General features: G+C 37.5%; 3 protein-coding genes across 8 annotated transcripts; 1 reads left to right on the forward strand and 2 right to left on the reverse strand.

Annotated features, from left to right (window-relative positions):
* Positions 1-12: 12 nt before the first annotated feature.
* Positions 13-793, reverse strand: LOC133862216 (U11/U12 small nuclear ribonucleoprotein 31 kDa protein). The gene has a single exon (XM_062297986.1). The coding sequence runs from the start codon at positions 514-516 to the stop codon at positions 43-45; it is 474 nt and encodes a 157-aa protein (XP_062153970.1). The 5' UTR covers positions 517-793; the 3' UTR covers positions 13-42.
* Positions 794-2,729: 1,936 nt separating this feature from the next.
* Positions 2,730-5,754, forward strand: LOC133865002 (uncharacterized). 2 transcript variants are annotated; one of them, XM_062301459.1, is made up of 2 exons: positions 2,730-2,959; positions 4,622-5,754. In XM_062301459.1, the coding sequence occupies exon 2, from the start codon at positions 4,650-4,652 to the stop codon at positions 5,487-5,489; it is 840 nt and encodes a 279-aa protein (XP_062157443.1). In that variant the 5' UTR covers positions 2,730-2,959; positions 4,622-4,649; the 3' UTR covers positions 5,490-5,754. The 2 variants fall into 2 exon arrangements, with proteins under 2 accessions (XP_062157443.1, XP_062157445.1); XM_062301461.1 differs by having other exon boundaries at positions 4,650-5,754.
* A 3,286-nt stretch (positions 5,755-9,040) lies between these two features.
* On the reverse strand, positions 9,041-15,079 carry LOC133863592 (protein FLOWERING LOCUS D). 5 transcript variants are annotated; one of them, XR_009899412.1, is made up of 8 exons: positions 13,129-15,079; positions 11,904-12,665; positions 11,766-11,811; positions 11,517-11,659; positions 10,502-10,550; positions 10,265-10,369; positions 9,668-9,724; positions 9,041-9,568 (listed from the first exon to the last, which is right to left on the reverse strand). XR_009899412.1 is itself a non-coding variant. In XM_062299610.1 (6 exons), the coding sequence occupies exons 1-5, from the start codon at positions 14,930-14,932 to the stop codon at positions 10,519-10,521; spliced, it is 2,787 nt and encodes a 928-aa protein (XP_062155594.1). In that variant the 5' UTR covers positions 14,933-15,079; the 3' UTR covers positions 9,041-9,568; positions 10,502-10,518. The 5 variants fall into 5 exon arrangements, 2 of the variants coding, with proteins under 2 accessions (XP_062155594.1, XP_062155593.1); XR_009899410.1 differs by having other exon boundaries at positions 9,041-9,724; XR_009899411.1 differs by lacking the exon at positions 10,265-10,369 and having other exon boundaries at positions 13,129-15,078.
* Between the last annotated feature and the right edge of the window lie 1,056 nt (positions 15,080-16,135).

Genomic DNA, 16,135 nt, shown 5'->3' on the forward strand with positions numbered 1-16,135 from the left:
TGGGGCATAAAATCGAACCCAAAAAGAAAAAAGATATCGCATTCAAACACACGTACATACATTGACCAAATTGATCTTAAAAAATCTTACATTAACACCACTCAAATACAACCAAAATCCTAAATTCTTATCCTCATCACCACTCTCGTCACAAAAATAACTCGCTTTCTTGGCCTTCTTCATCTTTTGCGTATCCCCACCGTTGCCTCCCCTCGTCAACAACCGTTGATCACTGTTCACCACTGACGCCCAATTTTCATTGTCGAACCCCAATCCTTTATCATCCAAACCCATCTCCTTTCTCTTGGGCCACACCGCCCTGAGACCTTTTGGGCACGGATAGTCCTGGGGCCCTAGGCTCTTGGGGCACTCGTAGGACATATGCCCTTCCTCCCCGCACTCGTAGCATCGGGACTTGTCCTTGTATACGTGCTTCTTGATGAACTTCGGGGCGTGGTCGTTGTCTGTGGCGATGGAGGCAGAGATGGTGTGCTTGTTGAGGACCTTACTATGCATCTTACGCACGGTAGAGATTGCGTCGACGACTTAGACAAACTGGATGAAGGGCATGCCCCTATTGTGGCGCGTGATGCGGTCCTTGAGGATGATGATGCACTCGACCTTGCCGAAGGTGGAGAAGGGCGTGGAGGTTGGAATTTGTGAGCACATAGTCGAGGTTCAACACTTCGAGCGTCGACTTGGAAGGCGTGAGGCCTCTCGAACCGCCTCCTTTTTTGGTTTGTTTTTGTTGGGTTTAGAGGGTTGTTGTAGCGGTGAATGTGGTGGAAGGATTTGAATAAGAGGGATTGTGGTTATAAGGTTTTGTCACTGACCGCGGGATATCAAATTTTTGTCCTTTTAAATGGAAAGGGTAATTGCCCGTTGGTCCATGTGGTATGCCATAATTATTTTTCACTCCTTATGGTTTAAAAAGTTCATGAGAGGTCCCTGTGGTTAGTAATAATTACAAATCGATCCCTACAATCAAATTTCGTTAAAAATTAACAGATTCTGACAAATGCCACGTCAGCACTACGTGTCGCCAATAAGATGGCGACACGTGTCCATCTTAATAAAAAAAAAAAATTATTAAAAAATAAATAAATAAAACTTATTTTAAAAAAAATAAAAAATGGCAGCCAAGGGGTGGGGGTGGCCGCGCGCCACCCCTTGGCTTCCCTTTTTTCTTTTTCATTTTTTTTCTTTTTTAAAAAATAAGTATATTTATTTATTTTTTAATAAATTTATATTTTTTTTATTAAGATGGACAAGTGTTGCCATCTTATTGGTGACACGCGATGCTGACGTTGCATTTGACGAAATCTGTTAAAATTTTTTACAGAATTTGACTGTAGAGATCGATTTGTAATTATTGCTAATCACAATGACCTCCCATGAAACCATAGGGAGTGAAAAATAATTATGGCATACTACAGGGACCAACGGTGTAATTATCCTTAAATGAAATAATATGGACACTTGTTTTTAACTAAAAAAAGAAAAAGAAGTATATTTTATTTAGAAATCTTAATTTGTTAAAAGTAATAAAAAAAAGGGGAGGGGGAGGGGGAGGGGGCGGGGGGAAAAGAAAGAAAGAAGTAAAAACTCAGGTAGATAACACACTTATGAGTGTGAAAATATGATCTATTCCCTATTCTATTTAAATGCACAAAAACGATAGTGAAAATAATTGTAATATTATGGTAATCAAATCAATATTAATTGAAGAGAGAGAGAAATGATTTCAATGTTTTTTTTTTTTTTTTTAACAAGTAGCATGTGCTACCATATATTATTTCAAAGGCCCGAAGGCTTACATCACGAGAAAATGTACAAGACCTTTAAACTCTAAGCCAGAAGGATCTGACTTAAAAACAGCTGCCGAAGCAGTACATAAATCTTATAGAAATTACATTTGAGCCTCTCTTTACATTGAACGCTCATTCTCAAAATAAAAAAGGGCCGATCTAGCATTTAGTCAACACAAATTCCAGTAAAATTTAAGCAATACAAAGACAGACTGTACGGGAGAAACATTAGAAATACACAAACATAGGTAGAAAAACCCAAAACAAGTCACCGGCAGTGAAGCAGAGAGGCTGAGTTCAATGTTGAAAAAAAAAATCATCTACAATTTTTTTTTTTTTTTTTTTGCATGTATTGATATTGTATCAACTGCAAAAGTATTTAAATGACACCCATCAAATCTAAGCAAAGCATAAGCATTAAAACCAAAAAATAATAATAATAATTTTCTAAAATTGACTTAACAAAATGAAACAATTTGTAATGATTGATGCTTTATACCACATTTTTATTTTATAGTTATTTCATAATGTTGAGGTGACATTCTCAGTCAAATTTTGAATTTTTATTTTTTATTTTTTAATAAAGACTAATTTAAAAATTAGTTGAGATTACCACCTCAATATAATTATAAAATAAAAATGTGAATTCTAATATTATTATTTGCAATAATTGAAAGGCAGCAGAATGCTTCAATTCTCCTACTGAAAAAGACGTTTTATTAACTCGATAATATTAGGTTAAGAGAGCTAATCCATTTTAAAACTTATAAAGTATAAGGACTAAATAGAAATTATATCCAAAGGTAGAGGTCTAGAGATATTAATCTGATAATTATTTTTACTTTAACTTTTATTTTTATTTATTTAATTTAATCTACTGAAAGAACAACAGCCACAACAAAACCACCCAAAGTGAACAGAAGCGAAACTTGAAATTGTCTTTTTATGGTGTTGGTTGAGCTGAGGTAACTTGTGAAAAAGACACAAATAGAAAGAGAACTGGACATAGACGAGATAGAACAAAGAAGCTTCAACAAATTGCAAGCATGAACCTGCCTGCTTGACCTTCAGGAAAGCTTCAGAAAGCGCCCTACATTATCAAAAACTCGACGATTCTTCCGCAGTAACACTTGGCCTTCTTAGGGTTTCCTGTAAGTCATTATTAACCCATCTTTCCCATTGCCTTTTTTTTTTTTATTTGATTTGCTCTATTTAAATGAATTAAAAAAAAAAACTGAATTTGAGAACTGGGTTTGTAGGATTCTGTAAAATTTGCAGGTGGGTATTGATTAAAATGCGTAATCGTAACGGTTAGGTTCTTCTTTTCAATGGGAAATATTTCAAAGCAAAACTTTTTGTTGTGTTGATATTAAATTTCGTTAAAGATAATATATTTTCCTTGAATCCTAAGGCAAAATATGCGTTGAGATGAGTGGAGTCTTTGTGGTGGGAAAGAGCTGAACTCAAGGTGTTTGATGTGGGAAGTGTAAGAAGATTGGCATGATAGATGATCACATGGGGTCGAAATTATTGACACTTCATTGATATTTCGAATTTATGGTCTTTATTTATTTATTTTTATGGTTGGGTAGAACACAAATACAAACTATTAATTCAAACGAAAGAAAGAAAAAAACTATAAATACAAACCAAATATATACTTATTAAGGTGAGACTTTCGGGTAAATGAGATTAGTATATTAGTATTTTATTATTCTTTCAGGAAAAATGAAAATCATGGAGGACAAATAAATCCTTTTAGGACTCAGAAGTAGACCTACAACTCTGGGATCTAAATTGTCTGTGGGAGAGGAAAATTGTTCTGTTGGAAAACAAAGGGCTTTCCATAATTTATGTAAATAATCTAAAATTTTTAAGAGGAGATCTCTTCATAATTCTAACACTTACTAATTACAGTTATCTCCTAAACAAACGCCTATTATGAGATCTCTTTTTGGATATTTTCCCTTGTACTGATAAAAGAAAACCTCTATGAAAATATATGCTTATAGTTGCACTCAACTTTGAAGAAATCATAATTTTGCCAAATTTATGTTTCCAGCCTTGAATCTCTCAATGGTGTCAAACCTGACTAAAATGGCTAAAACATATCACTTTCTAATAGTAAGGGCTAGCATCGGTAATAATTCTAAAATAGGACATTTGACCACTGAATCTTAGTCTAGGAAGTGATCATGTATAAGTCTTTGTAGGTATTGGAATTTTGATCGGAAAGTGATAAGATCATTTATTACAGGAGATGGTATTGTATATTTATAGGATGATCTCATAATACTTGGCGAATGAGCTGTGCGCATGAAATAAGGCTACTTAAAACTTAGAGACAGGAGTGTGGTGAGTCCCATTCAAGATGGAGTCAGTCATATTGTAATGCTACTTCCAACTTTTTCCAGATACATGATTACTCCCCCATATGATACCAGCTGATACTTCACATGCAGAACTGTTTCTCTAAAGTAACATTCAAATGTTCAAGTGACTTTTTTTCTTTTTTTTATTATTCATAAAAAAATAAGTCAAATTATGGATGAAGTCATTGTATCCTGCATTTGTATGTCGCCTGAAAGGGGGCACTTCCTGTATATTGGATATGAATACAAGTTTCTTATATGTTAATTTCATATAATACATGGGCTAATATAATTTCTCTGATAATTAGTAAAGATGGATTAAACTACTAAATTCATATCTGTTCTTATTATTAATTTCTTATAAAAAAAGATTTCATTTCGCTCTCCTGTTTCTCCTTCCTTGAAATGCATTTGCTTCTGTAACTTTTTTGACAAAACCAGTGATGAACTGCCATTTGCTTTGGAAAAGATGCATGGGTTCTCCACTGTTGATGGCTTTGTGGAGATAACTGAATGCTTGGCAGAGATGATTAAATACGTTGCAAATGAACCCTCAGTAGGGCTTTTCTATATTCAGCAGCATACTCAAAATGCGGTGCCCAACGTCATTACTCTCAAGAATAATGTTGTGGAGAAATCTCGAGAGATGACTTTGCACGCAGAAGATTCAGAGGATTCCATCTCCATGGTGAGCTCAATGAAAGAATGTGGATTCCCCATCGCTGATGAGATGATTAGAGACATCAAAAAATCTCTAGTGATCATGTCCACAAAACAACCAAGAAGAGGGTTAATCCATAACCCAGCTTCAGGTTTTCAGATGGGAAGAACTAGTTCTTGGGGACCAGCTGCTTGGGGTCGGAGTGCAGTTTATGCCCAAGAGGATAACGAAAGAAGAGGTAGTTATTTTTCATCTGTCTTCAAGTCAGCAAGACAAAAGGCCAGCAATTTCAAGTGGCCCCAACATGATCCACGAGAATCAATACAGGCCGAGGGTGAGAAGCTACTGCCATATCCTACTCCAACACTCTCAGTGACTTCTGCTAGTACTAGCTCATCTGTGCCGGATGTGGAAGTAGATGAGCTGCCCTTGTCAAGTCGGATTGAAGATGAGCCACTTAATGAAGAAGAAGAAGAAGAAGAAGAAGAAGAAGAGAGTGATGTCAGCTTACCAAGTCATAATTTATCGTCAGTTTCAGAATACTTTGATGACTTCAAGGCTGATAAAGAAGCCAAACTGAAGGAGTGGTTGGAAGGGACTGACAACCCGGATAATCATAGAGACGCTAGTGACGCGAAAGGGCTTTAGGTTGACAACACTCGGCCACTTCAAAATTATATCTGGATACAGATTATGTACAAAAGGTATATGGTGCTATGAGATATTCATTTTGGGTTGTTTAAAGGGTAAAAGTAAAAATTTCTTCTCATATTTTTCTTGGTTCTATAGACCTTGAACACCTCATTGTAGAATGGTGATTTCCACTAGTGTACTATTGAAAGCTATGTCGATTTTCAATAACATGGATCTGCATTCTCTGAATGGAAAATATGATCGGGCATCTGCTTTCTTATCACAGAGTTGTTCCGTTACAATGCCTAAGCCCAAAGACATGAACCATCAGAGATGACACTTTTAGATAGATGTTTAGCTTTGACATGCATTTAGTTCTTTTGATGTCAAATGTTTTGAAGTTTTAATTAGCAATCGTTATTGAATAACTCTATTTAGTATATTAATGTACAATTGCCATAAAAATTGAGATAACGTGGTGGTGGAAATAAATCATTGGTTTTTTTTTTTTTTAAGAGTATTGATTCAAAGATAATTTACACTGTCATGTCATCCAGCTATATGACAATTGTATAGGAGTCTACTAAATAGCATTACTCATCGTTATTATATCTAGCACACCCTTTTCCATAGACCGAGAAAGGAAAGACAGCACGCCGATAAAGCTGCTAACAAGGGCAGATATTGAAAGAAAGTAATTCTTCGTAGACCGATTGATCGACTAGTTACAGGGCCGAAGACAGGGCAAGAAGAGATAGATCTCATTTCAAAGAAAATCGATTCACCAAAGCGATTGATCTAGAAGAGCGTCTGGAAGATCTATTTCAAGAGAGATTCGCGCTTAGACCAGACCAGCTAACAACTAGCGGAGAGTGAAATTGACTCATGGTGAGCCCGGAGTAAGAAACCTAACCCAAAGTATAAAGGATAAGTACCAAAGCTAAGGGGTGATATGTCGAAAATGTTAAACCACCAATTATTCAAAAAACTTAAGTTAATAGGAAAATGTAAATTTAATTATTTAATCAATACTTTAACACTTCTTGCGTGTGGGCTCAAACTCCCTTTTAAATTTTTAATAGGTGAGGTTCTACCCGTAGAATATTTAACTGAAATGGGAGGTAAATGAAGAAATCAAAATTCGAACTCAAGAGCTTAAGCCGATAGAAAGAGATAAATTTAATTATTTAATTAATATTTTAACGAGAGATATATTATGTTAGTTACGTTGCTTTGTTTACGTTGTTATCTGTTGCTAGCGATTTTCTTGAATAAGCTGGTCGTGAGGTTGGATAGGGCTGTTAGCCTCATTTATCTAGTGGTTGATTATCTGCAGAAGTGTTATCTCTCTGAAGGGAAGTCATTAGGCCTGGAGAGTTCATGGAGGAATTCTATCAAACTTTCATAACCCACAACTACAAGAATCCATCATACTCACTGCTAAGATCGCAACTTTAACTTCTTATTTCTTTCACACGAAAATTTTTATCTTCGAATTTGCTTTAGAGGATCTACATTGAACCTCTCGCATACATTTTTCTGGTCAGCATTCCCCGTATTGAGCTCTACGTTAACCATTTGACATGTAGATTTTCTTATGGTTTTAAACTGTTTAAGCCAATAATCGTAGCGAGCAGGAACAGTTTGATTGTTGAATCGAAATTCACGTACCTTCTCCCAAGCCCTTAACAATAAGGAAAAAAAAAATTATCTTGGACTTTTTATTGAATAACTCTCGAAGGTTGAAAATGCACCAAATCACTCTTTAAGGTATGCACCATTATTAAATCAATCCTTCCATTAGATAATAACACGTAGGCTGGTAGCCACATCATATCTAAACAAATTCTAACACGTGTACATGTGTTTGAGTCAACATCACCATGTCATTTAAAAAAAAAAATGTCATATCAAGAAAAAAAGGAAGCAAAGAAAGAGAGAGAGAAAGGTAGTTAGAGTCGCCAAACAACTCCTAAAGGTCATTGGGGGTGGCCACCCCCAATAGCTTTTGAGGATCATTCACCACCTTTTGGTTTGGCTAACCAGCCTTTTGGGAGTGGCCAAACCACCCTAGTGGTCATTGGAGGTAGTTTGATTATCTCATATCAAGCCTTTAAGGGTGGTTAAACCGCTCTCAATCTCCAAAAGGGATGGCCGAACCACTCTCAAATGCCATTGTGAATGGTCCAACCACCCTAAAAGTCAGGTTTAGAGTGGCCGAATTATCTCCAACACCCTTTAATGGTGGTTCGACCACCACCCCCAATAGCCATTGGGGTTGTTCAATCACCCCCACCACCTTCTCTCTCTTTCTTTTCTTTTTTTTTTTTTTTTTATCTCTAATGTGGCATTTTTTTTTTTACTTAATAAGATAGTGCGAACTCAAACACATGTTGTGATAGTGCTAATTCAAACATACGTACACATGTTAACATTTGATAACATGTGTTGGTGCTAATTAATTCAAACATATGTACACATGTTAACATTTGATTGGATGACTTGACTATCAACTTACATGTCATTACTCACCCTTAAAAAAAATATAATAGAGGAAGCGATTGGATTAATAATTGATTTGTTATGCTTTTTAAACCATAAGGAGTGGCTTCATAAAAGAGCAACCCCTACTTTATTTTTCCCTAACAATAAGAGCTTATAAAAATTTAGTCAAACGATAAAATATAATTCATTAAAAAAAAAAGGTAAAGACTATTATATGGAGTATGCTATATATTATATTCTTAGGGAATAACTCCAATTAGGAAGTGGCAAAAACTAACTCCAATAAGAAATTGACACGTCATCATTAAATAAGAAAAGTAAATATTAACAAAACTTAGCAAAACACGGGATCAAAAACCCTCAATTTCACTATTTTAGTCTTAAAACAAAAAATTATCCCAGCCATTGGCCGCCGCCGCCACAGGCCCACGCCGAAATTGGGGGTGGCTGCCACCGGGCCGCGCGGCCACCCCCGGGGTCTGGGGAGTAGCCGCGCGGATGTTTCCAGCGTGGAACAGTGCTGGCGGTGTCTGGGTGGGCGGGAGTTGGGAGTTTTTTTTTTTTTTTTTCAAACTAAAAAAAGTTAAAAAATGATTAGATTCAATGTTATACAAACAATAGTTTTTCTTGTTATAGACTGATGTGTCAATCCCTTATTGGTGGCAAAAAAACACTGATTTTCTACCCTGACCGGATAGAAGGGGCACTCATATTCTTATACCACAAATATCACACAATGTGACAGTCAGAACCAACCCTTGATTCTTTTTTTTTAACAATAATTGATCAAAAAGTTATTGAAATTGTCACATTAATATTGTTAGATACTTGTAGAATAAAAATATACTATCTAGTTTATTATATATATGTTTCAATTGTTCTCTCGAAATCGATATAGACCTGTCTTGTTTTTTCTTTCTTGTCACTGAAATATGTAAATAAGATTTGGTTTGCGATTTACACAAAACACGGCAATTAAAACTAATAGCATTAAAAATTTACCATAACATAATAATTAAAAGAAATAATAAGACCATAGTTTTATATTTGAAACAAACATATTTCATCCCACTATAATCTTAAAGATCATTTTTTTTTTATCTTCCTGTAAGCTGAGAATATTGACAAATGGAAATAAGATTTGATTTGCCATTCACACAAAACATGACAATTAGCCACAAGACCATAGTTTTTATATTTGATACTTCTCAACAACTAGAGTGGAGGCAGTTGCACCAACATAAATCCGACCTGTCAAAAGTAACTCCGAGTCTCATAGTAAAGGCTCGGCCATCAGCCGGACTCATCCATCCATCCATCCTACAATATCAGCTAGGCAGCCACTTCTCATCCAGATGGCATTTCTGGGGCAACATAGCTCTCAAGAGATTCACCAGCGGCCTGTCCAAACACCGAGGTCTTGCTCACAAGCTCCAATCAATTCAGAGGCATCTCGAGGAGATGCCTTGAAGACTCTGGGCAACATGAAGCCAAACAACAGAGAAGCCAGACTCTTGCTCAATGTTCACTTTGACATTGCATTTATCACCTTACCGGCAGAGAAGCCAAACAACAGCGCAGTGGTCCTCCTGCAAGTGGCATAGTCATCTTCAACAAGCTGACAAAGGCGGTAGTGATCCGGCCAAAGATCATGAGTAAGTAAAGCTGTTATGAGGCTGGGAACAAACTTGGTCACAGATTGCAAATTGGCCCTTGTTGATAGATTCAGAGGTGAAGAGCAGATCCTTCAATAAATTTTTGATGGAGCATTCACAGGAAAAAAAAAAGAAGGTTAGTTCTGAATAAGTCAAGGACAGAGCTTAAATCTAACCAAGCAAGTAATGTCCTCGCAGCGGCTGCGCTTTTGGGTTTTTTTTTTTGGGGGGGGGGGGGGGGGGGGGGGGGGGGGGGTGGGGGCTGATGCCCAGAAAGAAAGAAATTTCAACAAATTAAATTTTTATTATTTAACTTCAGTGATTTTTATGTCTTCATATTCTCTGCTAGTCTACTAGAATTCCGAGTATACAATGAACAAATTCCTTTTCCATGGAAAACCCAACCACACCATTAAATTGATTCTTGAAAAGAACCTGCTGAAGTCACTGGTATATAGCCATCATTCAGATCCTGGTCCCAAGCATGAGATAATAAAAAAATTTCACTAATTAAATATCTTTATCTAAATTTCACTAATTAAATATCTTTATCTAAATAAGAGACCTAATTAACATACTAGCCACTAATCACATTTGAAAAACATAAAATTTGTATGGAATAATACATACTTCTCAGTCAGATCCTCTAACGGAAGGCAATGCCTCATCAGGTTACATTAAAATGGAAATTGATATTTGCAAAATTGCATATTCGACTACTTGGGCCCAGCAAAGCTAAACAACATTGAGATAAGAAAAGCAGGTGAGGGGCACAACATTCTCCACCAAAAAGGTTAAAAGGGAAAACAGTTCTACGCATAAAGACCAATGCTCATGAAGAGCCAGTTACAAGTTATGACATCTCACCTCTCAAGTCTGTCTACTCATTGTTTCAACATGTCACCTTGATTTTGCCCTATAACAAAATATGAAACTTGATATTAGATTCTCTTATTTGAAACACTAAATATTAATTCAAGAACCACTGTTCTTAAACAGGCACATTCAATTATTTCAAGAAAAACATCATTTTTTTATAAGTATTTCCAGAAAAACATCATTCTGTTTAGTTTTCCATGGTTTTTTTGCATGGGCTAGTGTCTCCTCTGAAATAGAAGGATAATAAAGCCACTGCTATAGCAGATAACATAAACTTGTAACCACAATGCATTATGATATAGTAAAATTCTTTTTTGATAGGTATATAGTAAAATTCTTCTAACGTTGTTTTCTATGGCTTTTGGCTGCCACCAGTATTTCAAGGGAGGGAAGTGAAGCCACTGCCACAGTGAAAAATATAAAAGCTTGGAGGGAGGGAGGGAGGGAGAGTAAATGCCTTAGAAAAAGGAAAAGAAAGAGTAAAGACTTGGTTCAACCAGCATCCCCCTCTAAAATTAAATGAAAATAACGCCACTACCACAGTGGATAATTTGAGCTTGTAACCACATTATATTAGGAAATAGTAGATTACACACACACAAACACACACAAGAACAGAAGGGACGGAGGGAGGGTAAATGCCTTAGAGAAAGGAAAAGAAAGAGTAAAGACTTGGTTCAACCAGCATCCCCCTCTAAAATTAAATGAAAATAACGCCACTAACACAGTGGATAATTTGAGCTTGTAACCACATTATATTAGGAAATAGTAGATTACACACACACAAACACAGAGAAGAACAGAGAAATAGCTAAATACTTTAGAAAAGGGGGGAAAGAAAAACGTCAAGAGTTGTTTCACATGTTGTTGTAGAAACACAACGGAAAAAAAAAATCCCATTCCACTTGACATCACAATGAGGCAAGATGCATGAGCAATGGAAATATATTTAAATTAGAATTTTCTAAAAAGAAAAAGAAAAAAGATACCCTCTATATATTACCTGAACCAAGTGTGTCAAGAAGCATTTGATCTGTAGGCTTGATTTCCTCTGACATCCTAGTTTCCTCTGACACTTTACTAGTTACTACATTTGAATTAGTAGGCGCTGCTGACCCATTGCTGCTGCGCACTATTTTAGCCTTTCTGGGAAAATCACCAAGGATAAAATGTTACTTATACATCAATTATAGTACAACAGATATATGAGATATCCAAGCAATTAAAACTTTTCAAGATCTTCAGCTCATACCTCACCATTTTTCGCTTCAAAATGCCTGTGTTCAGCTTTGATGCTCCTTTTCCAAAACCATGAAATACGTACTTTAAGTTCTACAACAACTAAATATAGTAATCATGGATTACAAAAAGTAAAGCTCCAACCAAGCACCTGATTTGAGCGCCAAAGTAGTTGAAGCAGGTTTGCGGTTGCCCCTCTCAGCCTTGATGGAAGCAATCACAGAATCAGCAGTAGACCCCAGACCTTTTCTTCCCACCAGCTTCACCCCCAACTTTTCACAGAGGTAATTCAACCTCATTTCATCACCTCCTCTCACCTCTCTCAGCTCCAGTGCATGTTGTCTTGATAACAAAGTGTAAACATGAAGCTGTTGCTGATGATTAAAATGTGACTGAAGCTGCTGGAAAAGTAACTTATTTGAATGCTGTTGATCTGGTTTTGAACCTTCATGACTCTTCTTTCGAGGCTCACTAAATGCCACCCGCAAAATTGCTGCTGACCTGGGATCAGCATTCTTCTGAGCAAAAATAACAGAAAAGCTCCCAAATTCTAGATCAGGCTCCCTAAATAAATCTGCAAGAAGGGAAGCACAAGAATGGGCATTCTTCGATGGGCTCCTGTCAACCTTTTTTCTCAAGGTCCGAGCATTAGCATAGTGAGCCATGTTTGAAGATTCTCTTAACCCACTAACAAAAGCTCCGTGCATAGTTGCAGGGTATCGCCTAGTGGTGGCCTCCCCTGCAAAGAAAAGCCTTCCATCTCCCACACTTTCTGCCAAAATATCATAATCATCTCCTGATGCGCCAACTGCAACATTAGAGTAAGAACCTAGACTGAAGGGATCACCACCCCATCTGGTACAAACTGTTTGGATAGGCTCCGGAACATTGATTCCTTGCGGTTCAAAGATACCTGCATGCATTTATGCCCAGTTTTGAAAAAAAAAAAAAATATCCCCACCAGAAATATTCAGATACTTAGCTGAAAACTTTCACGATTAGGATAGGAAGAAACTCTTCATCCAAGAAAGTATTCTTGTTGTAATACACTTTTTAGTAGTACAGGAAATAGAACATTGTTTAGCATCTAGTTCTTCTGAATGACTATGGAAAAGTACATATCATCACCAAGAAATGGTTCAGAAAAATATAACAATTTAATGAAGTTTGCAACTAACTCTGATCTACTTGAGTATTGGGCATATAGGATACAAATAATAACTGAAAAATGCATGACAAAATAGTCACTTTCTTTTTTGGTTTTAGGTTGTAATTTAATATTTCAGAACATAGGATAATTTGAGAGATAAAAACCATAACTAAGAATAAGATACTTTAAACGGACAAAAAGAAAAAGAAAAAGAGGAATAGATTACCCTTGAGAATTTGAAGAACACGGGTCACTGCATCTGTGGGGGGCATGCTCTCAAACTTGTGAGCTGCTTCTCCCGCTACCAGAGCAATCAAGAGAGGACCGCCGGCAACTGTTGCATAGCTATAAAAGAGAAAGAACTCCCCTCGGCGGCTCGGATCATCAGAAAGATGCCCAAAGGTATCAAGATCCGTGCCCCAAAATACATGAGGAAATAGCATTGCAACCTTATTCAACAACCCAAACCCCAGCCTCTTTATCCCATCCAGCTTTCTCTGAGGCAACTCTGGAATAAACTTTATGGATCCACTCTTTAAAACCCCAAGCGGAACTGTGCAGAGGGCCATGTCACCCTCAAAGACCTGACTCCCTGCAATGACCTGCACACCATCACTACCATACCTGATGGAATGCACAGTTTTCTCATATAAAATTGGCACATTCTCAGCCAAAGCCTGAACCAGCCTTCCATTACCTCCAGGCAAGAAGCAATGGTCCCCTCCCATATCATATGGATCATCTTGGTCCCAAAATGCAAGGGAAAGCTTTGAAAGCAAACCGGCATTCGCATATTCCAAATTTGCAAGATGCCAATTAAACAAGTTCATCTCCTCGGCATTCACGGCATCCCCATAAACCTGCCGGAACGTTTCCAATGCTGCACCAAGAGATACATCCACAGAGACTTCCCCCATTAACTGCCTAAGTCTACTTGCCTTGTCCAAAAGACGGTTAAAAGCAGTTTCCACTTTCATATCCATATCAGGGTCAACTGGCTTTCCATCCAAACTATATAGTGGGCACTTATCTCTCACCTTATGAAGCGGATACCCCAACTGTCGAGCAACAATCCCAAGTGGATTCCCTAAAGTACCAGTCAAAACACTACCCCCTAAATCTGCCGCGGCACACACCCTATTCCCTCCCTCCATTTTCTTCGTATAAACTCGTCCACCTGCTCGCTTCCTACCCTCTAAAACAGTCACCTTGAACCCAAATCTCATCAATTGCCGTGCAGCAGCCAGCCCCGCTAGCCCGGCACCAATCACAATCACATTTGGCTTACTAAGTTCAACCGGAACCTTCTCCTTGATCGCTGGTGCAACCCCAAAATTGATATACCCATGTGAAACTAAATAATTATAAGTAGAGTCCAAAAGAGTATGGCAATGTTTCGGTATAGCATCAAGAAACATCTCTTTAGTGACCCAATTTGACACATTCTCACGCCATTTTGCGATAATGTGGTTCCTGATAAGAATGTAATTGACTTGCTCGATCCCTCCTATTACAGGGACAACCCCGGCATCGATTTCCTCCTCAGTGAGGGAATCGGCGGGAAACCCAGCTGAGAGCGCAATCAAGGCCTCGGATGTGGATTCTTTATTTATCACGATGATCTCATCAGAGGTATCGGGTACAGTTCGAGTTGACGAATTAGGGTTTTCCACATTGGGTCTGAACAAAGGAGCTGAGACTGAATTAGAAGTAGAAGAAGACGAAGACGAAGGGAAAAGACCGTCATTACCGTTGAGAGTGACGTTGGGGATGAGAGGAAGGTGAAACGACGTCGCTTTTCGTTGAGGCCGACCTCGCCTTCGCTTCTTGGGAACAGTGAATGAGAGAAGATGGCTTGTTGAGGTAGAATTAGGGTCTTGGATTGGGATTTGGGTTGGATTATAAGGACTCGAATTAGCATTCGGATTAGGATTAGGATTAGGGTTAGGGTTTAGTGGAGGTGGATATGGAATGAACTGGAGAGGAGGGAATGAAGAGAACTGGTCCGGGGTTTGATCTAACGGATTCATCTTTGGGCCTTTGGAGAGAGAGAGAGAGGTGATTTGGTGATGGAGAAGAAGGAAAGTGGCTGTTTGGTTCCTGAGAAAATTTGAAAGGCAACCGTTTAAGTACTCGGCAACGTCGGAGTTCAGAACCAGTGCGGTACTTTGCCGACGACTCTGATAACGCCACGTCAGTACTGCAGATTAAGACCAGCTGGGTCCAGGCACTAGATCGACCGTAGAATTCCGCACAGTTACATGGCTCGCCCGACCAAACACACTGATGCCACCTGTCCCATTTAGCTCAGGATCCACGACAATTTCAAAGAGATTGCCGGATCCCAATTTTGATAATCTAAACCGTTCGTTATATTTAACGCCCTCAAACATGACACGTGTTCAAAATTTTGAACCCAATTCCCTTTGTTTCGGGCAAAATTTTCCTTGCATCACTGTATCATTCTCCCGTTCTCTCTTCATTTTCTCCATTGCAAACAATCCACGCTACAATTAAGGATCTATGGAGCAATTATTTAGAAATACATTTTGTGCAAAAGCTCTTCTTATATGATAGAAAAGGATCCCATATCATGCACCAATCTTACTTGGGATTGCCAACTCCTATAGGTCAAATTTGTTTTCTTATAACTTACTTTACGTTTCTATTCGAAAATCTATTTCACTCTATAAAATATTCACCTACAAATATCCAGATGCAAATGTGAACGGCGATTAGGGTTTGAAGAAAGTGTAAAATGAATGGTGTGTAGGTAATATAAAAGACATTAATTAAATGAGGGAGTATAGAAAAAGAAACAAATTCTGTTATTTCGAACAGGTTGTAAGTACACCGCAAGTGTTGTTGCTTGACGAACAAGAATTAAACCCCCTCAACCTCATATAATAGGTTTACCTTTGATTGCTTAACCAATGTATCGATTGGGTCTCAAGTAGAAGAAAGAAATAAATTAATTAAGATGAAAATTGAAGAGGGTGGGGGAGATAGTTGTTGTTGGGTATAAATTTGAATAAATAAAGCAACTATGTGCTATTGTAAGCAGCATTTTATAACATTTTAATGGAAACAAATCTTCAAACACCAGATTCTTCAACGATAAATGTTCAGTCCAAAATAAATTGTAATAACAAGTAACCCTCATGAGAAATTCCTAACATTTCATTAACCAACACTATTAGTTTCGTTATCGATCTTTTGATATAGAGTGAAAA

Source organism: Alnus glutinosa, chromosome 3 (genome assembly GCF_958979055.1).
Source record: "Alnus glutinosa chromosome 3, dhAlnGlut1.1, whole genome shotgun sequence".
NCBI lineage: Eukaryota > Viridiplantae > Streptophyta > Magnoliopsida > Fagales > Betulaceae > Alnus > Alnus glutinosa.